The sequence below is a fragment of the Ochotona princeps genome, chromosome 25, assembly GCF_030435755.1.
Source record: "Ochotona princeps isolate mOchPri1 chromosome 25, mOchPri1.hap1, whole genome shotgun sequence".
Lineage (NCBI taxonomy): Eukaryota > Metazoa > Chordata > Mammalia > Lagomorpha > Ochotonidae > Ochotona > Ochotona princeps.
Window position 1 is genome coordinate 10,773,680 of NC_080856.1, and position 24,287 is coordinate 10,797,966.

Sequence of the window (24,287 nt, forward strand, 5' to 3'; positions counted from 1 at the left end):
GATGAAACCAACAGCTGCTGGGGAAACTTTTTTTTTCTTAATAGCTGCATCAACATGTGTTTGCTATTACTCAAGTAAGGAAAAAGTGTGTATCAAACATCCATGGTAGTCTCTGCTAGAATTTTCACTAGGGAAACTCATGTACGTTGGCATAACAGAATTTTCAAACATGCAATAGAGGACATTTTAATGGAGAAGAAAATCATAGAGGAACAAAGTGGGAGAAGATAAATAAATGACAAGACTGATGTTGATAATGATGTAATGTATTTCAGAATGGCCTGATGTGACTACCCATCTATTCACCCATCGAACATTTATTATTGCCTCATAGGACAAAGATGAAAATTGTTAAAACTTGAATAAACCAACTGCTTAATATGATACATGCTGTGACAGAGATAAATGGGAGGCTGAAACAGATATTAAGAAAAGATTTGCTTCCATCGGGAAAGTCTTGGAAGAATTATCTGAGAAGTGACATTGAAGCTGGGACCAAAAAATGAGAAACAAGTAACACGACAGAGAGGAAGGCACGGGGCAATCTGTCAGAAAGGAGAGGTGTGTGCAAGGTCCCGGATCAGAGAGGGCACAGCACATTCTTGGTATCGAAGGAGCTCAGTGTGTCCAAGGTACAGGTAATGAGGAGGTGGTAGTACGAGATGAGCGTGGAGAGACAGACTGGAGTTGGATCATGTAAAACACTGTAGGCCTTGGGACAAGGATTCAGTTTCGTTCGTGACACAATGGGGAGGTCCTAAGTGTTCTCTCTCTCTCTCTCTCTCTCTCTCTGTCTCTCTCTCAATCTGTGTGTGTGTGTGTGTGTGTGTATACATACCTGCCTGGATCATATAAAATGTTGTAGGCCTTAGTAAAGGGATTCAGTTTTATATATTGGGTGAAAGATTTTTAAGCTGTGTAACAAATTGTGTCCTTGTATATATCAAAATAGCCGTATGAGTCATATACGGGCCAAACATAGACAGGAAGACTAGCCCGGATATATGTGATAGGCCACGATTTCAATGATGGCTGCTTACACTGAGGAAGCTGCAGCTGGAATGAGGCAAGAGCACAGAAACAAGGGCTACAACAAGTTGGTAAGGGCACAGGGGCACAATGATAGACATTTAGACCAACAAAACCAAACAGAAAGCCCCCCCAATTAACTCACACATCTGTAATCAACTAATCTTTGCCAGACAAGCCTAAACTTGTTCCCTGGCGAAAGCAGAGTCTTTTCAAATAAATGATGCTCAGAAGAATGGCAACTGCATACAAAGAGAGTTAAGTAGATGTAATCGAGAAAGAACAAATATATAGCTACGAGTTTTTATCAATACTCTCATTCTTTGATTTAGCTGTAAATGTGTAAGTATTATAATGATAAATAAATAATACTGTAAGTAACATTTAAAGAGAGAGCTGCACATAAACTAATGATGACATTGTCTGTGTCTATGCCTCTGTATGGGTACCTGAAGTAAAACACACACACACACACACACACACACACACACACACACACACACACACACACAATTGTTGTCACAGTATGTCCGCAGATAATTTTTAACGATTGATTGATTGATTGATTTACATGACAAAATGAAACACACATAGAGCATGAGAGATAAACAATCATTCATCTGCTGGTTCACTCCCCAAATGGCTTCAATGTCTGGTTGGTCCAGACTGAAGCCAGAAGCCTAAAGTTTCATCTGAATCTCCAATGAGGGTGACAAGAGACCGAGTTCATGGGCCATCTTCCACTACATTCTCAGGTGCATTAGCAGGGAGCTGGATAAGGAAGCAGAGCAACCAGGACTGGAGCGAGCGCTCCGATAGAGGAACCTGGTGTTGCAAATGGAAGCTTAGCTCCCACGCCACAGTGCTGCTTCTCCTTCAAAAGAAAAAGTTTGTCTGGAAGGTAGAGTGACAGAATGAAAGGAAAGGGGAGAGAGGGATAGAAGAGACACAGATAGTATAGATAATTCTTTTGAGAAGATTGGCTGTGGAAGAAAATTGGAAGAGGATCTGATGCCAAGGGAGTACTTCTTTAAGAAATGAAAAAGATATACATGGCATCTGTAGGCTAATGGGAACAATCCAGAATGCCAGAAGAGATTGATGGCAAAAAAGTTAAAGGATACAATCAAAGGAGCAAAGATCCTGGGAAGCTAAAAAGGGGTATCATTCACAACACATGGAGGTAATGGATTTGGATAGATAGGGGTTCCTGTGCAGAGCAGAAGGGAGGGAAAAGATTGGGTCAAGTTTTTTTGTTTCAGGGTGAATAAAGATGATTCTGTAAGCCAGTGGGAATGGAAAGCTTCCTGAAGAAGAAAGTGGCTCTGGACTCGGGCATGGCCCAAAGCTGGAGGAGAGGGAGGAAGGAGCAAGTTTGGGAGCCAGACACTTCTGGATGTGATGGTAGCTGGCATGCTTAGGAGATGTGTGAACCTTTTTTGTAAAGTGAGGACATTAATAGCTATCTTGAAATCTTGTTCAAGATCGATAATGTTCACAACGTGACAGGAACTCAGAAATGATGCACTTGTCTGAATCTACTTCCCTTAGCTTTTTAGGCAGGCAATAGTTAGTTACATATACAGGGGACAGTTGTTAAACTTCACTATTTAATAATGTCATATCATAGATATATTTGCACAGTAAATATCCCATTACATAAAATACCAAAAAGTAAATATGTCTTATTCCCAGTTTTTGAATATTTATGTTGTTTCTAATTTATGATACTGTTGGCAATCACATAATGAACATCTCTGATGATGATCCTTAATATGCTCTGCTACATTTTTTAGTAAGTGGATCTGTGGGTTTAGTAATGTGGACATTGAATTGTCCCCAAAAATGCTTCTCTTGCTCACCTCCACAGAAACAATAGATGTGTGTACCTGCTTTCCTGTCCAATGTGAATGCGTCTTTATTTTTCATCTCTGCAACTTCAGTAAAAATCGTATCTCATTGTTTTGATTGTTTTCATGTCATTGTTGATGAATGTAAGTTTTTATATGTGCACTCTTTAACATGAATTACCTTTTCATTTGTTTACATACATTTCAGTTAGCATACTCATGTTTTTCTTTATGAGATCTCTGTACCTCTTTTCAAGTACAGTACAGTGCTAGGCATATATGTGTATTTATATGTAAAACATAGCAGATAGTACATATTACACATCTCAAGTTCTTCCTTTTATCATTCTATAATTTATTTGTACTAGTTTTGATATGTAGAAAGTTATTGTTATGTATTCATAGTCATGACCTTTTCTTTTATGGCTTTACCCTTTTTTGGTTTTTTTTTAACTACTCTTCCCTCACTTTCACAAATAACTATTACAGCTTAAGAATCAGAATATTTGAATATTAGCAACCACATCAGGGAAGATACGAGTCAGCTGTTTAGGGAGCCCCACTCTACTGGGCTGATGAACATTGTTATGTAACAACCATTTACTAAATGTGTGATGTCTGAAACTATGTTGTTAATTTGTTCATGTATAACTATTTCATGTGTCCAACTAAAATGAAATGCGACTAACTCTTGATCTTGTTGATACGTGTTTAGAGATTGAAATAATGAAACCAAAGAAAAATAATCTTTGTTTAAAGTCGCTTCACTCATTCTGCCTGAGCTGGAGGCCTAACTTCAGCCAGGATGTCAAATCTTCCTTGATCAAAGCCATGTCTCCATGTGCCTAGTAGCAGTGGATTTATTGGGTAAACTTAAATCCAGACTGGGTTACCAACTAAGTAGCCTCCGTGCTTTCTTAAAAGCCCAGCTTTCCATACTGTTTTTGCTGTGTCTCATGTGTTTTGATATTTCTGTTTTCATTTTCATTTCTTCCAAGTAGTTTCTTTTCTCTTGTGAAATTCATCGCTGGCTAATGGATCGCACAGTGGCATCATTTTATCCTAGAGGCTTTTGTGTTTTCTTCACCCATTCACTGGTTATTCAGTGGCGTGTTTTTTGACTCCATGTGCTGTAAGTTTTTTATTTTAACTTCATACCTGTTGTTGGCTTTGTTTTTCATGGCTTCTCATTTAAAGGAATGAATGGTGATGGTGTAATAGAGACTGTTATATTCAGATGTGAAGATACAATGCAGTATGTATTCCTACTTCCAAATCAAAGATGGACTCACAATGGAACTGTTGGACGTTTCTAGACGATGGGATACTGGACTGTCTGACATTGTCTGTACACACTTAAATAACAGACTGATGTCATTATGACTGCTTATAAAGGACTATACTATTGTAATAATATGTATAATAATTATGTAATAATAATAATAGTAATAACATTTAGTCGGGGTGGGAATTGTACCATAAAATTCAAAACAAAAAAAAAATGTAAAAAAAAAAAAGCCCAGCAAGAGAGAAACTCTAAATTGTATGAGAGGAACTTCAGGATGAGAGAAAGACTAGAGAGCCTTTGCAAAATTTGATTTGAAAGTGTCAAGGTTTCATTTTTCAACTTACCTGAGCAACAGGATGTTTAGGTATTTGGTCCTACTTCATTCTGGGCCTGCCCTTGAGGGTACATGTGGAGGAGACTAACATTTAAATTGGTAGACTGAGTTAAGTGAATTGACCTTCCTAACACAAGAAAGCCTCACCCAATTGACTAAAGAAAAAAAAAAAAGCTTATTGTTCCCCAAGTAAAAAGGGAATTCCTTCTTTTTGGCCCCCTAAACATTGGGAAGTCAGCTTTCTCTTACCATTGATCTCAAAGGGACATACCAGTTCTTTCAAGGTCTTCATTTTTCTTTCCTATGACTGAGCAACATCAGCTCCACTGGGGCTCCAACTTGCCGGCTCTTCCTGCATAGCGTAGAACTTTGCAGCCTCTGTAACTGTGTGAATCAGTTCCTTATAATAAACATAGTTCCTGTCTTTACCTCAGTCATCTCTATCTCTGCCTTTATATCTGTTCATATCATCTTGAGCGCTACATCCCTTTGTCATCTTGCTTGATCATTTCTCCCCCTCTCTCGCATTGGCTGTTGGTTCTGTTTCTCTTGACAACCCTGAGACTCTGAAGGTAAACGTATCAAGCACAAAACCAATTACCTCTTAAGAGATGCCAGTGATGTCATAATAAAGTTCAAGGCCTTACCTGTCCTGTGAGTGCAAGTTGTGTCATATGCTAAATGATGGTATTAATATCCATCCCAAAAAGTTGTCAGAGGTTCAGGTTGGGTGAAATATTATAAAAAAGTGTTATTAATTATAATTTTTATCTAAACTAACCCATGAGTGGTGATAACTATAGCAAAAACATCCTACCTAAATGACTTCATCATTATTGAAAAGAGGGAGATCTTTACCCCGACTCCCTTCACACTGTACCCAGGTACACACACTCTGTGAACATGTTTTCTACATAGAAGTAACACAGAGATTAAACCTAACAGTTTAAGTATTAAACATCTTTATTGTGCAGAATTTGTAATCTTTATAGAACATGCAGGATAAAAAATGTGTAAAATATATCAGTAAGCATATAAAATCTCAGCAATCTTTTGGACCAGCAATTGATTGGTACAGGGTACTGAGCATCTATGTAGAATAGACAGTTCTTGGGATACTGTTTACAGACTGAATCACAAAGCCTTCTCCCAAGTGGTGTTCATCATATGAAGATAAAAGTATCTTTATGATCGAAAAATATGTAGTATTGTACATTTTCCATTATGTACACAGTTTAAAAATAAAACTGTCCATGCCAGTGTCTGTTTAAAATGCATAACATCAAAGTAGGTAACAGGTTGGCAATTAGAGGATCAGGGAAATCGGAAGAGGCAAAAAAAAAATCAAGCGGAGTTCCAATAAGTGTATGAAAGTACAAATGAAAACGTAACTGGAGGTTTAAAGAAAGTCCCCAAGAGCAGAATCACAATATAAACAGAAGGAATTAAAAGCTTTTGGATATACTAGGCAGCTATCTGCATGACTCAGGTTTACAGGTGAAATTCCTCAGTTTGAGCTCAGACGAATTTGAACTTATTCCAGCAAATTATCTCAATCTTTTGCTACTGGCACCTCCCCCATCTTCTTTCTGAGCAAAGTGATACTTGGATAAGAGCCAAAGTCCTAACAGAGGGAGGGGCCAGTGTCCTAACAGCCCAGTTACAGGCGTTTTATTTAGAAACGTGGCATTTACAACACTGCTGACAATCTTGCACAATGGCTTCCATTTTGACAGTCTGTCCACGGAGGCCCACTGATTGTCTGAAAAGGGAACACAATGTTGAGCCACTAAACCACCCCAGTGATGGATTAGTTTGGATTCAGGAAAGCGTGATTATTCTTGAAAATAAATGGAGCTGAATAGACATGCTGACTACATTCAGCTAATGAGAGGCAGGGAAAGTTGGCTTCCACTCCTGCCAACCCAGAGAGGACTCAGCCCCATTTGTCCACTGTAATTCGCTTTACTGGACTAACGCCTCCTGTTGTCAACATGACTAAAGATGCTGCATGATCAAGTGCAGACCTGAGCTGTACCAGGTCTGTTCTCTGGCCGAGACAGGCACAGGGAACTAGGGAATGGATTCTCTAATTTTGGTCTTCAAAGAGGTGGCAAAATTAACAAAAGTTGAAGAATTGGATTATACTTGAAAAGGACAATGAAAAAAACCAGGAAGGCACTTAGGTTTTGTTATCTATTTAACAAATATTCAGGCACGGGTAGTATCATATAGTTCTGAGAAGTATAAGGCAAGGTCAGGCCATTCGAATGCACAAGATTGTTTTCTAATTCGGTAAGGAGCACTAGATCCCACTAGATCACTAAAGTGACCCATAGTTATTCACTAGAATTGTTTGAGGGCAGCGAATCTGTTTAAATCTGCATACCTGTATACTTAGTGGTTGTGGCCTGGAATTCTTCCCTTCCTCTAAAAAAAAAAAAAAAATCAACATTTTGGGGTAAGCAGTTGAAGTTGTTGGTTCTTACTTTTTTTTTCTTGCCTCAGTTCTTCATTATCTCTTTCAAATTATCTTTCAACAATATGCTCATATTCCAGCCAACAAAACAGTAATCTCCATACAAATCAAAAGGTAAGGAAAAGAAAAAAAAAGTTGGCTTGGCTTTAAGACATGCAACCTGCCAAAAATAAACGAAATAACTCGGAAGAGACAAATAATGGCTATGAAAACTGAAAAGTGATTTCTTTGTTCTGAACCAAGATACATCATTTATAAACTGTTGCTGCATTAGCAACTTGAAACTTGGAATTGGCACCAGGAAAATTAAAAGGAAAACAAGAGAATCAGGACTCTTTCTACCCTTGAATCGTCATTTATATTTCTTTCTGTGTGCTGATGCGGACATTGCTGAATATTTTGCCAATAGCTTCAAAGAGCGGATCACAGAAGGTGTGGACGTAGATGGAATAGACTCGGCTGATACACTGAATCTCAATCAGGAAGCTCTTAATGCAGGGCACAACTGCCCAGATGTGTAGGAAAGAGAGAATGGCAAAGTAAATGCCCCAGATGAGCGCCATCGGAATGCCAAAGAGGGTAGACAGCAGACGGTAAAACCAATATTTCGTCACAGTGAAGGTGGTGAAGCTGGCCTTCCAGACGCCGTCGAAACTGTGTGTTCCTTCTGGTTCTGCGATCACATCTTCAAAGTCGATCTAAATGGAGAAAGTAACAGAATGTGAGCATGGGATGGAAGACATACAAAGAGAGACAGAAAAATGCTACTCAGTATCATCCAAAATTGTGCGACGGTGTTCCTGTGCCAGCTCTGTGTGCTGCTCCCATGATCTGAGCATGGTGTGAGTTTATCCCACAAAGGTTCATGTGTTGAAAGCTTGGTCTCAGCACGGTGATGTGTGAGATGTGATGGGATCTTTAAAAGGTGGGGCCCAGTGAGACACTTCTAGATCATGGGGGAGGGGCGGGGTTCTGCCCTGGAAGGAGATTCCTGTAACTGTCATGGGAAATGCTGTTTGTTAAAAAGGAGCAAGATAAGCTTCTGCCCACTCTGTCTTCCTATCTCACACATCCACTCCTTTCATGATGACATTTGCCATGGTTGTGCCTCAGCCAGAGAAGACCCTTGACAGAACCATGCCATGTGCTCTGAGCTTTCAATTCCCAAAGCAATGAGCTGAATGAACCACTTAACTTTACAAAGAATCCAGCTTCAGGTGATTAACTGTAGTAACAGTAGAGGAACTAGTAATCTGGTTGCTTAAAAGAGACCACAGCATCAACATCACCCAGGACTCATCGGAAATACAGGTATCTGGGCCTCATTGCCACCTGGTTGCCTCTCTGGGCTTAGAATAGACAGTGAATTGTCAGGAAAATGGAGAAAAGTGATTTTTTCATTCTGAACCAAGAAAAGAAATTCATAAACTGCTGTTGTACTAGCTACTTGAACTTTGAAATTGGCACCCGTTTCTGCCCTGAGATGTCGTCTGTATGTCTTCGTGCCTTCTGATGTGGACATTGCTTAGAATCTCTTCTCCAGATGTTTCTTTACCATGTGGAAAATTAAGAGTGACTACTCTGGGAAAAAATGAAATCGTTATAACGGTCAGAATCCTTGCTTTAAAGTAAAATCCAGCAACATGGAGATGGATACAAGGCATTCAGTAAAAAGTAAAGAACTTGCTGTCATTAAACTGCTACTGAGACAGCCACACACAATGTTAAGGAACAGTTAGCTCAAAACCGATTAAGGATACTCTAACACAGTTGGAATCACATTAGGAAAATACCGAAAAAGATGCCATGGGGTGCTGGGATGGGAGCTCTGGGGAGTGCACCTTGGAAATACAATGGGGACAGACCCAGGCCCAAGCAAGGGTGAGAACGGTGGGTGTCACAGGCAGGGCAGAGCTGTGTGGTCCGGGCTGCAGAGGCAGGTTGGAGACAGATCAGATAGCATTTTGGGTGCAGTGATTCTCTGTGGAAGACTCTGGAGCAGAGATGTGCTGCCACTGTTCAGGAAAACTGCTCTGCCTCAACTTTGACATGAATTGGTTAAGACTAGGAAAGTGGCCATGATAAAGAAAGAACAGAAGGAATTCCAGGACACGTAAGGGAGGAATTCACAGGACATTATTACTTGAAAGAGAAAGTTCATCTTAAGAGGAACTGGTGCATCCGCTTTCCTGTTAGGCAGAACAAAGAGGAAATGAAGAGCAAGCAGAAAATATCAAAGAGAAGGCAGATACAAATGAAAGCTAACCGGAGAGAGTATCACTTTTGAATTAAACAAACTGAGAATAAAGTTTTGAGTAATGACAGTAATGAGTAGCGGTGCATGTATGATGAATTACATAGAAGTCCCTTTTGATAATCACTAGGAAGCAATGAAATGAATTGGCAATCACATAAAACCTAGTAGTTATCAAGTACTTCTACATGCATTGTGTCTGTACACAAAGTTCCAGGTTTCCTATCTATCTGGGAAGGTAGGCCACTGCCAGTTTACAAAAGAAGAGGGAGGGGGAGAAGGTGGGTTGCTGAAGCCGAACATAGAGTGCCCATGGGACACAATGTGAACTCACTCTCTTTCCCAGTGAGACTCTCTTGCAGGTGTAGATTCACCTAAACGTTTCTCAGGAGGTTTATCCCTCCGTAAAAACTTATACAAACCAAACTGAAACAAATGATTAAAAACAAAATTACCAATAGGAAGGAAGGACAGCGCCAGCTCAGCTACCTGGCAGTGGCAATTGTATGAAGAGATCTAATGTAATTTGAAATCCAACTAAGTTGATGACTGCCAGCAATGTCCAGCCAAACTCAGGATTAAGGAATGAGGACTTGGATGACTTCGTGGAGCTGCTCCATGCCAAAGAGCCACCTTTGATTCGACACAATAAAATGTCTCTTGGAAAAAGTACATGATTCTTACCAATTTTGAAACTTTTATTTTCTAGAACATGCTGTTTCTTGTCTATTGCCAGTGTCCTGACATATTGTATTATATGTAAAAGTGGTGAGATCACAATTCTGTCAGTGAAGTTCTGTAGATTAGTGTCATTCCATTATTTCTTTGCCTATTTAGATTCCACAGCAAACATTTAGCTGCTTGATTTTTAAAGATTTACTTATTTTTATTGGAAAGTCAGGCATAAGAGAGGAGGAGAGAAAGAGAGGAAGATCTTCCATCTGCTGTTTCACTCCCCAGGCAACTACAATGGCTGGTGCTAAGCCGATCCGAAGTCAGGAGTCAGGAGCCCTTTCCAGGTCTCCCATGGGGGCGCAGGGTCCCAAGGCTTTGGGCCATCCTCGATTGCTTTCCCAGGGCACTAGCAGTGAACTTGATGGGAAGTGGGGCCACAGGGATTAGAACTAGTGAACATAGGAGATCCTGGTGCACGCAAGGCAAGGACTTTAGCCACTAGGCTATCTCACTGGGCCCACCCAGCTTGTTTTAAGAGGTTGTAGGAAACAGATAGCAAATACTATTGATACTTCAAAGTAGTTTCTGTGTAGCTTATTCAGTTGTCTATTATGGGGTTGTTTTCTGAAACAGTATTCTTTCCCCAACTACAGCAATACAAAAAATAAGATTGCTTTCATTTAGCTGCGCCCCCCCTGTTTTTTTGGTCAGGGAGTTTGGTAAAGTCAAAATAAGTTGCTAGACAGATTTCTTTATCTGGGGCCAGAGAGTATGCAGTGGTGCTCAGCACATGTCTTGAGTGTACAATGGGAACGGGCCCCTCACCCCATCAGAACATGATGTCTACTCCCAAGGAAGGCTTAGAACTAGTTTACAAAGGAGATGGGATTCCCATTTCTTTATAAAATAGACTCTAAGAAACTTTGCGTTAAAATCCTTGCCCAAGGAGAGGAATGTATTCCCAGTGTTTGTGGACTGGTAGTTATGAACAGATTCATAATTCATTCATTCTCACTTAACTTCAGCAGCTCTATACTATGGATTTCCATTTTGTAGAAAAAAAATGTAAGACCTGGAAATGGTAATGAATTGTCCAAGCAAGTGGTGGATATTAGATTCCAGTGGGGTCTCAAAGAAACTGATTTTTAGCATCTCTTTACAAAAAATATTTCTCAAATTGTCTCTAAGGGGAAATGCCAAACACTTTTGGGAACTAATAATTCTGATAGCATGGCCTCTGAGAACAATGTCTTACTGTATGTACAATGGGTCCATGTTGTATAATTACATTCAGTTAATGAAGGTATTTGTGAACATACAAGTGTGTACAACGTTTCTTGATATGGCCATTTTTCTAAGCACAAATGCTTTTTTCAATGAACATGTCGACTATTCTTAGGCTTCATTTTAAGTTGCTTTGTAAATTTCTGGGTGGTTGAGTTCTTAGTGCTTTCCAGAAACTGCTGCTGAACATGATTTATTCCCAAACATCCAACCGAATATGGAGCAGGTCTCCAGGGGTGAACAGCAACAGGACCAAAATAACATGTTTTATAAATATACTCAGTTTCTGCTTTCGTCTTGAAAATTTAAGGTGGTTGACAAGGATACTAACCATTCAGCTAATGAGACACCACTGAGAAAAAGAAATGAAGGCAGACTAAAGAAAAAATACAATGGAGTCAGAAGCCAAGCTTTGCTTCTCTCTGCCTCCATTTCCATAGCAGCAATGGTAACAGGCCTTCATGGGAGGTGGAGGAGACAATGTGTGCAAGGTATCTAGCATGAGTACAGGGCTCCACAGTAAGTAGTAGCATGAACAGATGCTTTGCCCTGGATAGCCAGGCTTCTTTTTAGGTAGTTATAACAAACCCTAACTGAAAAGCACACGATGATTATGAATTCCAGCCCTCAAAAGAACTAACTTGTAATCATCGCTGCCTTTGAGAGATATGCTATCATTTGACAGATGAGGGAACTGGGAGCATTCACTTAGCATTGATACTAAGTGGTGATGTTGGAACTTGGATTCGACATTTGTATTCTTTTTGCTTATGCATCCTTGCAACTACAAGCTCTTATGATAGTTTTATTTGCTTCATTTTGCTCCTCAACCCAAGATATGCTTCATAAGACATTCACATTTTGATTATGAAAGGAGTAACTGTTGTTAGCATTTCTGTTTTAAGTCAGGGCATCTAGTAACTGGGATGTTTTGCATTTTGAGTTCTGGTAACTTTTTGTAGCCCCGAATGGTATGTTCTCATAATCTTGGGCACCCAGCCTGGGACTCTCACTTTAATTGGCACATATAGAAATTGAGGCACAGAATGATTAAAATGGGCCTGGCATTCTCAAGGTCCCAAGGGTATCTGTGGGAGAGCCAAAATTAGAATTTTAACTTCATGATTTCCAGGCCTGTATCCAGCCCTGTGCTCCATGCGATTTCCCTAGAACTGACACCACTCACCTCATGGATCTTCTCCATCCTCCCCACTCACTTCTCTAGGTACTTCCACTTAACCTTCTGAGGAATTCACTTGAAAGGTCACAGTGTATGAGTTTTGGAGAAATGTCAATGATGCTTTCTCATTTAATGACCGATACAGGGTTGGAGCTCAGTCTTTGGTAACTTTCCTGGGCTCTTCCAATAGACCCTGCTGTCACCACACATCCTCTGACCATCTGGCCTTTAGGGTCTGAGGCCAAGGCAAAAGGCCAAGGTATCTAAAGGTACACATCACCAACCTCTCAGGAGTTCCATAGGTCCATTTATTCAGAGAATGGTGGGGCCCGACACAGTAGCCTCATGGCTAATGTCCTTGCCTTGCATGCACCAGCATCCTATGTGGGCTCCACTGGTTCCTGTCCCAGCTGCCCTACTTCCTTTCCAGCTCCATGTTTGTGGTCTGGAAAAACACTAGAGGACAGCCTTGAGATCCCACATCCATATGGGAGAACCAGAAGAAGTTCCTGGCTCCTGGTTTAGGATCAGCTCAGCTCCGGCCTTTGTGGCCACTTGGGAAGTGAACCAGTGATTGTAAGATCTTTTTCCCTATATGCCCTTCTCTTTGTAAATCAGACTTTCCAATAAAAATATAATAAGTCTTAGAGAGAGAGAGACAGAGAGAGAATAGTGATGCTTTTTTCCGACAATCACCAGTGTTCATATGCAACCTCAGCTTGCTTTACTTCCTGTCAAAACAGTCCTTCTGGTGTCCCATTTCCAAGGTAGCTTACTATGTTGACAAGGGTTGATCTTGCCGGGAGCAGCACTTTATCTGCTTTCTTGGCTTTGCAGGAGAAAAGGAATTAGAAACTTGCTTAAAAATAAAACACCCAAGAGGTGTAGGTGCCATTTAGCTTCTTAGTCTAGGGTGCCTCCGATGAGGCTGAGTTATACCAAAAACTGATTTTCTTTTCTGTAATCTATGGAACAAGCTGGCCCTGTGGCAAAAATGATACTGGTCACCCCAGATCAAAGGCATAAATGTGTTTTGGTGTTATCTCTGTATCTCAATAGATATTTTCTAAGAAGTCAATTGTTTATATTACTAGTTTTTTTTTTATAAATGACATTAAATACTTTTGTGCAGCATAGGCTTCTGATGCTACAACTTTGGAAACCTAAGTTGACAAAGTTCTAGCTGCGGACGTCAAGGAAAGTCATCTGTCTTGTTGTGTGTTGATAATACTTGGCAAATGTAATAAATATCAGTGATTTCTTCCTGTTAAATATATCTGAAGGCAGTATTTTAAAAGCAGCTTATATATACACAAGATAAAAAGAGTCAGATTATTTTTTTGTCTCAAAATGTAGACATTTTATTCCTGGATAGGAATTTCTAAGAAGGAAACTTGAAGGACATTTGGAATTTCATATATAATGCTGCCTATTATACATAGGGACGTATCTTTTTAGATATGGAAATTGAGATTGTGTTAGATATAAGCAGCATATGAAAAATAAGATTTGTCAGCTGCCTGCCCAAGATTTACTGCTAATAAATCTCACTTGATTTACTTCTCTGCTAATTTAGTTCTTTGTCCTACTTCTCTGTTAATAAATCCTAATTGATTCAGATAATGGCAAGACTCCATTGATCTCAGAAATAAGTCATGGTTGGTTTTAGATTTGTCATAACAACCTTAGCTTTCTTGCTGAGTGACTGGGTTAGGATACCCATGTGACTCAGTTCTGGCCAACGAGATCCAGATGGAAGTCTCTTGTGTGGGACTTCCAGGAAAGTTTCATTCTTTTTAAAGATTTATTTATTTTTATTGGAAAGGCAGATATACAGATAGGAGGAGAGACAGGAAGATCTGTCTGATGATTCACTCCCCAAAGTGGCCGCAAAGGCCGGAGTTGAGCCAATCTGAAGCCAGGAGCCCAGAGCTTCTTCCAGGTCTCCCATGTGGGTGCAGGGTCCCAAGGCTTTTGGCATCCTCGACTGTTTTTCCAAGCCACAATCAGGGAGCTGGATGGGAAGTGCGGCCGCTGGGATTAGAACTGGTGCCTATATGGGATCCCACTACATGCAAGGTGAGGACTTTAGCCACTAGGCTACCATGCTGGGCCCACAAGGTTCTCAATTTTTAAGAGTTCTTAATGCAGTACAATAATCAATCATGGAAGGTGCTAGTTAACATGCAGAATTTCTAGACTCATTTCAGACTTTCTGGGCTGAGGCCTGGGCATCTGTATTTCTAACAAGGTTTTTTTTCCCCCCTTTGCTTATGTCATAGATTAGTACGAGAATACTTCTTGCCCCCTTTGCAATCAATATTGGCTCTTTCTTATCCATTTCATTCTTTTCCCTCCTTGTCTGCTGGCCCTAGGTTGCTTCTTGCTCCTTTCTGGGAGTACCAGGCTACTGGCATCTGGACATTGGTGCATAAAGTAGTGGAAATATTCTTGGAAAGGATTTTTTTAACTTAAGTATATACATACGTGTTATTGGATTGGGATAAATGGCTAATTACTGTTATGAAAAACACACAGACAATAGAAATCCGGATTTACATTCATTATTCTAAACCCAGTATAAACAAATGCTTGTAAAAACCAAGTACAAATTTCTAAAATCCTAGCATGTGTACCACGCAGTCAGGCAGAGAGAGCCTGACCAATTTCAACTCTATTGTTTGTTCCCACACATACTTCCAACATGCTAAGCTGCCTTTGAAGTCAATGAAATAAACATGTGTGTCAGTGTGTGGGTGCAGATGGAGTTGAGAAAGAGTACAATTAAATGTTACCAGAACATGGGAACCTTGCCCTAACAATGTCCATGTGTTTCTTCAGGGGCATGCTTTACTGGGGCACACTGGCATGACTGACCTGCAAGATGGCAGAAAGGTGGATATTTCTTTATCCCTGTGAATGAATGATGAGGATAGGGGTGTGGAGTGTGGGACATGGAGGGGACAATAGTCACTGGCCTGAGCCTCGTTCTCTTTGCATCTCCTTCTTGTTGCTTCCCAGTAATCTCAAGGCCTTGGGATAATCTCTTTTTTCCCATTTTTTGTACCCTAATCCACTCATACGCTTCTCTTTATAAACTAATGATGTTCTAGGTTATGTTCATCATAAGAATAACAAATAGTCTTTTACTTACCCATGAAGAAAAAGTCATTTCGGTGATAAGTGACTAGACCACTGCCAGGAATTAGGGAAGGGTCTGTTTTTGAGGCAGCCATCCCAGTGTCCCCCACAATGCTCAGTAAAACAATACCTGTGTTAATACATGTTAATTTGCAAATATGTATTTCTTCGGTTGGTATTACATTTTTAAAGGAACATGGGAAGCACTGTAACTTAGTGGGTAAAGCCACTGCTTGTGGCCCTGGAATTCTGTATGGTCTCTGGTTCAAGTCCCGAGTTGATGGACTGCGAAAGCAGCCGAGCAGCCATTATGGCCATTTTGGGAGTGAAGCAATGGATAGGGGATTTCCTCCCTCTCTCTGTCTCTTTCTTTCCTTCCCTTTCTCTCTCCCCTTTTTCCCTCTCTACAGCTCTGTCTTTCTAGTAAATAAATGAATGTTCAAAAGCTTTTTTTAAAAAAATAATATGCTAAGGGAGTTATGCATTTCTACTGAATGGAGGTAGACATATGACTGCTTGAAAATGTTTGTAGTAAGTGGGGACTAGGGACTAGTGTTACAGTGCAGTGGATTAAACTGATGCCTGCCAACACCAGCATCCCATGTGGGTACTGGGTAGTCACAGCTGCACCACTTCTGATTCATCTCCCTGCTAATTGATCAAGGAAAACAACAGATGGTCCAAGTATTTAGGCTGCTGTCATCCACATGAGAGACCCACAGAAAAGATAATTTTGGAGAAAAAACCAACATGATATCCATGCATAATTACTTCATAACACATAATTTCCTTAAACTTTGGATACTCCTCATATCATGATTTTCAAAATGTTTTTGTACCAAAATAATTTTACTTGTAAAGTTCATTTTCTGCAAATCCTTTGGAGAACTTGTAGTATATTTTATTAATCATAACAGCATCTCTTATAAATTCTTTATGTGATATCCCAAGTATACTTTGTTTATTTTGGCATCTTCTTTTATTCCAAGGCTATTTCCTATTGGCCAGAGCTCTGCCATATCATAGCCTTGCCCAAAATGAAACGGGCTGATTGTGATTGAGGGACTGGAGCAGTGGAGAAAGCCCTCAGAGGAGCAGGCAGTTAAAGCCCAGAGGGTCATGGCTTTGAGGAAAAGTAATTTAGAAAATCTAGATTACTGCAGTTTTCACTTGGTTGCATTTTACCCCTGTGATGTTAAGTGCTACAGTTGGTAGACTCAGCTTGGAAGTAGGGGTACATAGTGCAACATTTAGGGGGAGGGGGCTTTCTGGGAGGAAGCCAGAATCGTTACTTTGGGCTTTGTTACCTCCAGTCTCGACTTGTCTCCTGTTGTGTGTGTGTGTGTGAGGTGCACATGTGTACACATGCACCGATGCCTGAGCTTGTGTCCTCCGTGCAGGAAAGCAGGTGCATGGGGAATAATATGTGCATTAGAATGAATTTTACCGACGTGTGTTCTTTCTTGGGAGTGGACAGGAGGCACAGAGCAAGGGGGCATCTCCAGCTGTCTTTTGTGTTGTCAGTCCCCAGTGTGTCAGATGCATTTCAAGGCAGGAGACTTTGACAGTGGCCTCGGCATAGCAATGCTTTACATTTTAGAATATATTATATGCCTCAGTGGATGTATGCCCCATTATTTATGGGAATATCTTCAAGGCAAGCTTTATTTTTTTCTGCTATAAATTAGTAGAATAAGGCTCAGGGGAGTTATGCCCCATAACTAGATCAAATCCAGCACTTGGCACTGTTGGTTTCTCATTCAGTTTTTCTGCCACACCCTTTCTTGGACCCCACAGCCTGCTCTTAGAGACCTGCCTGTGTAGGCCTGCACAATCGAACTGCAGGAAATGCAGAATGCATGGACTCTGTTCTTCATTGCCTACACCCATACTCCCATCCAAACTGATAGGAAATGTCTCCTCAGACCAGCAAGTGACAACTTCCACTCTGGAAAGGGCGTGTGATCTTGAGCAGGATGGCGTGGCTGACTTCCTTGGTTCTCAGACCTTTGCTTTCCATACTCCTCTCATTCCTCTCAACCTCACTCTTCTCTGAGCAGGACATGGAACCATTTCACTGGCAGTCAGCTTCTTGGGTCCCTACAGCTTTGTGACCTGGATGACCAAGTGACATCACACTTTCCTCTAAACCACTCCTTGTGGATCAATGGTTCTCAAACATCAGCATATTCAGGAATTTTCTGGGGGATATGTATTACAATGGCCATGCCTCAACTTTGAGACTGAACCAGTGCCCAAAGGGTAGAGGGTCCACACATCTGTTCCTCCTCCCCTATATTTTAATTCGGTGGCCAGGGGAGAATACTTTGAGAAACAAACCTGCCTTAGACTTCACCCTCTGTTATGCAGGAGGATCTGAGAAGTGTAACACTCAGGTTTGAATGCATGATGCTTTTGAAAAAAACAGTGTGGTGCTCTATTTCATATTGTAGTGACTGGGCTTGATTCCCCGTTCTCAGTGTTTTCTCAAACTGCAGAATCTCTCTGTGTCTCTTTCTTGTCAGTAACCTGTGGGTATGACAGTGCCTGCCTCTCAGGGTTGTCTTGAGGATTAAATGAGTTAACCTATGCAACGTGTTTAGGACAATGCTTGCTACATCAGCAGCTGTGGTCCCAGTGCTTTAACCAGCAAAAGGATAGCACAGGGAAGACTGAGAATGTATGTTTGGTAAAGGAAAAGCATTGGCTTTCTAGAGATGGCTCCATGTAGCTGATTGCTTAGTCTACATCCTGCCATTAAGTGAGTAAGTAGTGTCAGCTTATCTCCACCCAATCAGCCACTGAAATTCACTACCATGGTGGCCAAGGATGCTGTGGGAAGAAGAACCTAGGTTGGCCTGGGATTGAGTGCCTGGACGTATCGGAGAAGTTGTCAGTACTAAGTGTTTGGAACTACCTGTGCTTTGGATTCATTTTTTATTTTATCCTCATTTCCTTTCACTTGAAGACAGGTTTTTCCATCTTTTGCGCTTCTCAGAAAAAATGTTTTGGGGTTCACATTATACTGAATATTTAAGCTCTGACAACAAAAATATTCATTCCTAATTTTCATCATGTTGAGCATTGAATTACAGTACAGGTGAGCTGAAGTTCTAATTCCCCAGTTTCTCAAAATGTGAACTTGTTTGGATGCAAGGTCCTCATACATGTAATTAATTAAGATGAGTATATGCTGGAGTAGTTTGGAGCTCTCAAACAATGTGATTTGATGTCCTTACAAGGATGGCCATGTAAAATTATTCAGAGGGAAGGGCATGTGATGTTCAAGGCAGAGACTGAAGTTCTGTGGCAGCAGTCCAAGGAATGACAAAGACGCACTAGGAAGAGACAACGAAAGATCCCTCAGCAGGATTTGGCTTGACTCTCCAAAACTCTGAGACAACACATTTCTGTTGCTTTAAGCCATCCAGTTTGGGACAGTGTTGGGTAAGCCCAATGAAATGCATGCACAGCACCTTTGTAGAGGAAAAAAAGGTTATCTTCAATGATAAGAGGATTTCAGAGTATTTGCATACCTCTGTGAAGGCTGCCTACCCTTTCTTATAGGGATCACAGGTAGGGACCTAAATCCACACTTGATGCCTCACAGTCAAAGATGCCTGGGAGCTTCATCCCATACCTGGTCTCTCCTGTCCATAGGAACTGCCAATTTCATAATCACAAAACCCACATACATGCAGATTGCCCAACACAAAGCAGAAGGCAACATCTTCTGATACTTTTTTCCTCCTTAGGCTTCTTGCGTTGATTTAATGGCATTATTGGATGTTTGGTGTCATCAAACAAATGACACAGAACATGACTAAGGTAAAAGAAGGCCAAACAAGGGCCAAGGAAAGGATCACGGAGGTTGGATGTTTGATTGGTGAACCTGACCAGGGACGGGCAACAATCTTGGGGCATGTATGTGTCTGCCATCCTGGGACAAAAATGGCAATAGCCCTTCAACATTTTGAAAGTTCTATTCCCCATGGAAAAGGCTTGCCCTCAGTTAACACACGGAAATCTTATTTTATCCAAACATGCAATTGTAAGGATTCATCCGGAGGTCTGGTTTGCTGGTGAAATTCTGTGTTTACATGTGAGCGTTTGTTATTCTTTAACTTTCTGGGCGTGTCGTCAGACAGATATGAGTGATTACCACACTAAGGCAAAAAGAAACTCTTCCTATTCTGACAAATATATAAGACATGGAAATGTCTACAGCATTTTCAAGCTACCCATTGGTCTGTGGCATGTTTGCTTCAAGCAGAGCTTTTTAGACACTCTTGGTTTCTTTGCAGTTTCTTCAGTATACTGTCTGATGACACAGACTTCTTCTTACCCCCCAGTTAAGTCATACCAGATTACGAATAGCCCTTGTCTTCCTTCACTGCTGAGAGACTTTTCCGTTTAGTTCTTGGAATATGTGTGTTAAATAAACAGCAATAGGTGGAATCCATCTCTTTAGCTTTGATCAACTGCATGGCAAGTGAGGAAAAGGATGAATATACAATTGGGTTCCTGCAAGGTCTCAACCTGTTATGCAAAATTACCTAACATTTGTGTGATTTTTTTAATGATTTATTTACTTTTATTAAAAATGCAGATTTTTACAGAATGATGGATAGACACAGCAAGAGAGGCCCTTCGTCTGCTGGTTCACTCTGCAGATGGCCATAATGGCCAGAGCTGAGCTGACCTGAAGCTGGGAGCCAGGATCCTCTTCCCAGCCTCCCACATAGGTGAAGGGGTTCAGGCCTTGGGCAATCCTCCACTGCCTTCCCAGGCCATAAGCAAAGATCTGTATTGAAACTGGAGCAGCTAGTACACCCTATATGGGATGCTGGCCCTTGCAGGTGAAGGTTTTGCATGCTGAGCAACTGCGCTTGTCCTGACCCAGTTTCCACCTGTAACTCGGAGCTTCTCCATGTGGGCGCTATTGTCACTTTGGGCAGGATTGGTCTGTTGCTGGTGTGGGGTAGGGAGTACTGTACTGCACACTGTAGAGTAAATATCAGTATGCTTGGCCTCTACTTAAGAGATGAGAGATGCCAGTAGTGCGTTCCATATTATGGCAACTAAAAACATCTCCAGTATTGCCAAATATGCTCTGGGGGCTCAAGGCAAAACTGCAGCTAATTAAAAACCATGGATCTAGAAATTCTGCCTGTCTAGCCCGAAGCTTGCAAATACCAAAGAGCTTGTTTACAGCAGACACTTTTGGTTTGCAAGTACTGTGGCCTTCATTAATTCATTCAACATTTATGAACCACCAATTGTTTAGGGATAGAATAACTGCAAGACGGAAATGGACAGATCCATGCTGATGAGCCAGCTATGAGTCACTGAAGGGGGACAGTTCCTTTTTAATAGTTACCTCCTCAACAAAGTCCCAAGCTCTGTCCTGCCTTAGTCTCCCTCATGTACTGTTGGAATTGTTTGGAACATTCTGTTATGTGTTAATTCTTAGTTATTTGTAATACCTTAAACTAAATGTTCTTTCTTCAAAGGCTTCTTTTTAGTCTTGACTCTATTTACTCATCTTGGTCTTTTTGAATTTCGCGTACCTATCATACATATACTTAATAGATGAAGATGGTGATGATGGTGATGATGTGCGTATGTGTGTGGTTATCATTTCTGCTACAGACTATATGTTCTATGAAAGACAGAAGGTACTAAATTACCATCTACTGAATAAATGAATCCAGTAGTGAATACCAATATCTTTCTGTGTCCTAATAACAAGAGCACTAACCTAATGACTCCTGCAGGAAGAAGAGTTCTGAGGGTATTATCTGGTCCAGGAATTAGTAATTGTATTCATCAATTACATTTTTTTTAAAAAACACAGGCACACTGTTGAGAAAATAAAACAAAATATGATTACCACAAGGAAAAAGATTAACTCAATTTTTGTTTATCATGAATTTTGGGCTCAAACCTACAGATTTTTTAAGTGGTATTTTTTATTTGTTTATATTTATTTTTTTAAATTTGTTTGTAGTCTTCTTTCCAAATGCTCCAAACAGCTAGCCTGACCAGACCAAAGTCTGGAGCCAGGAACTCAATCTACATCTTCCACAGGAGTGACAGGAGCCCAATCAATTCAGCCATTACCACTACTTACTAGGGGCATTAACAGGAGTCTGGAATTCCAAACTGAGCTAGGTATTGAACACAGATATCAGACATGACCCTCTCCACTGCTAGGCCAAAGACATAAAAGCCAAACTGCCAGATTTTTGGCATAGGAGCTGATGAGTTCCCGAAGAATATTCAGGTGATCTGGAATTCATACAGCTTGGTGTTTACCTTGAGAACACACAGCTGGAGTGCTAAGTGAACGGATTAAAAATCATGCAGAGCTCTAAATGCTAAACTTTATATGGGTCCGGGAGAAATAAACTCTGCAGCTGGGCAGTGGGAAAATGTGACTCAAAGGAAGGCTGCTTCTGCTCTGCAGCTCTTAGTCATCTGATCCTATTGCTCACAGATGGGCTGTTAAATGAGCTTCAGCAATGTAGCTCCAGGAGCTAGGTGAACTAGACAACTGCAGGCACTCAGAAAGTGTGAACACTTTCTATGGAGCTATACCCTTTGAAGACCATGGCACTGCCAGGAGTTCCAAGTGATTATGCACTTCCCTGTTACATCAACTAAGATAAGTTAGTTGGTTTCAAAACAGAGCAAAACAAAACTGAAAGCTTGTGGCTAACCCTGGAACTGATTTTCTGATCCATCCTGAGCACACACAGATGAGTTGGAGGCAAAAGCGTCACACAAGAAAGACCCCAGATCTTTAAGCTCAGATGAGAGGGAGAAGGAAGCACCAACTCTTGCTGTTTGTTCAGGACGCAGTGTTTGTTTGTGGCATGTTTACCTTCAGCCAACAGGAAGCTCAAGATAATTTAACTGAACCCCACTGCCTGAATGTCAAGGTGAAGATGCCAATTGGTACCATCCAGGAAGAGGGAGATGAAAATACTTTTGCTGGGCTATATGCACTGTTACAACCCCGCACTCTGTTAGCAAGATTAGTCAAATGCAAGCAGAGCATTGTAGAAATGAAAATGATTCAAGATCACCTGTTTCTACAACTTGAATGTTAAGGATTAAGGAACTGTTCTGTAGAGAGTGACTTTCCAAAGGCGAAAGGTCACTTTTAAGGCCTGAGCTCAAAAGAACATTGGGATTCAGATTTCCTCTGAGGTTGGTTTCCTCATTGACTCTGAGGTTAGGGCATAGTCAAAGCACCACTTAGAGACTTGGAGTCTCTGCTCATGTCAAGGACTGAAGAAATGACCCTATCTTGAGGTCCTGTGTTGCTTGCTGCAGCAATGAGCATCGCAGGAATTTTGCTGAACCATGGAGAGAAAACCAGGTGCATTGTATTGGCTCCCTCGCTAGGAAGCCTGAGCCATGAGCCCTGGTGAAAGAAAGGAGCATGGTAGGAGACTGTGGCTTCAAAGAACAAGTAGAAGGAAGGGAGAAAACAAGGGCTATATGATTACTTGTGATAAGAGATTTCTTCCTACGGACAAATTGTATCTTACGTTGTTATAGCAGAGTTCCTATGAGAATTTTTTTGTAATAGGAATTGGAGTGTTGGGACACGGACTGGTTCAACAGGCTAATCCTACACTCTCCAGGATCCCATATGAGCACTGGTTTGTGTTTTGGCTGCTATATATCTATTCTATCTCTCTGCTTGAGGCCTGAGAAAGCAGCAGAGGATGACCCAAGGCCTTGGGACCTTGCACCCACATGGGAGAACCAGAAGAGGTTCCCGTCTCCTAGTTTTGGAAATTGCTGATTTGGGGAGTGAATCAACAGATGGTGACCTTCTCTCTCTAGCTCCCCTGCTCTCTGCAAATGTGCCTTTCAGATAAAAAGAAATAAATCCTAAAAAAAAAAAAATCTGAGTGTTAGCTATTGTATTCCAATTAAATGTTAAGGACCTGGCATAGTAGTAATTTCCTCACTTAGGCCTGTTGTCTTGAAAGTTTTACTGTGATTATTAGCTTTATTACTAAGAATGTCTGAGCATCTCAACAAGACTTAATTCTGGCTGTACATTAGCATCACCCTAGAACCTAAAAATAAATAAGCGGACAATCAAAATCAACAACAACAACAAAATCCTGCGTAGTCTTGAGGCCAATTAAATTAGAATTTCACGGGTATTTGGAAATGTTTCCCAAATGATGGCAGTCAGGGTAAAGCATTACTGGTCCAGATTTGCAGAACAGCTACCCTGTGCAGAAGTCATACTTGCTGATGAGTTCACAATGGAGGCTTATGCAAGCTGCAAAGCTGGGTGAATATGCAACGTGTAGGAGGGTGTGGAGGGGCAGGCTTACCATAACGATGGTGTTTCATGCTGACCTTTTGATACATACAATGCATGCATTTTGCAGTGTTCTACTTTCAGATGTTTGCCATTTGCTTGTGTTCTCAATCACTGATGAAAACAATGCCATATCCACTCCTCTTTGTTTCCAGATCCACCAAGTACCCTCATGGAGTACAGGACAGTATTTGTGTGCGTATGCGTATAGTTAAGAGGCTGTTTGGAAAGGTTTAGTGACATCAAGTTGTAATTGTAGAGGTAGGTGGATTTGAAAAATTAAATAGACAAGAAAGGGACTTCACACACAACTGTTACAGAACAAGTCCCTGTGGCACATTTCTGGGATCATCTACCCTTATTGCTTGGAAGTCCTTATGCCACATAACTTAGCACCTTAATTTCTGAAAACTAAGTGAA

General features: G+C 40.9%; 1 protein-coding gene across 2 annotated transcripts in view; it reads right to left on the reverse strand.

The window, feature by feature from the left end:
* Nucleotides 1–7,004: 7,004 nt before the first annotated feature.
* CAV1 (caveolin 1) overlaps nt 7,005–24,287 on the reverse strand; it is a 33,343-nt gene continuing 16,060 nt past the window's right edge. For both annotated transcript variants that reach the window (XM_004592471.3, XM_012929072.3), the window contains exon 3: nt 7,005–7,678. In XM_004592471.3, the coding sequence (XP_004592528.1) occupies nt 7,337–7,678 (342 nt within the window). In that variant the 3' untranslated portion in view covers nt 7,005–7,336. The remainder of the gene's footprint in view (nt 7,679–24,287) is intronic.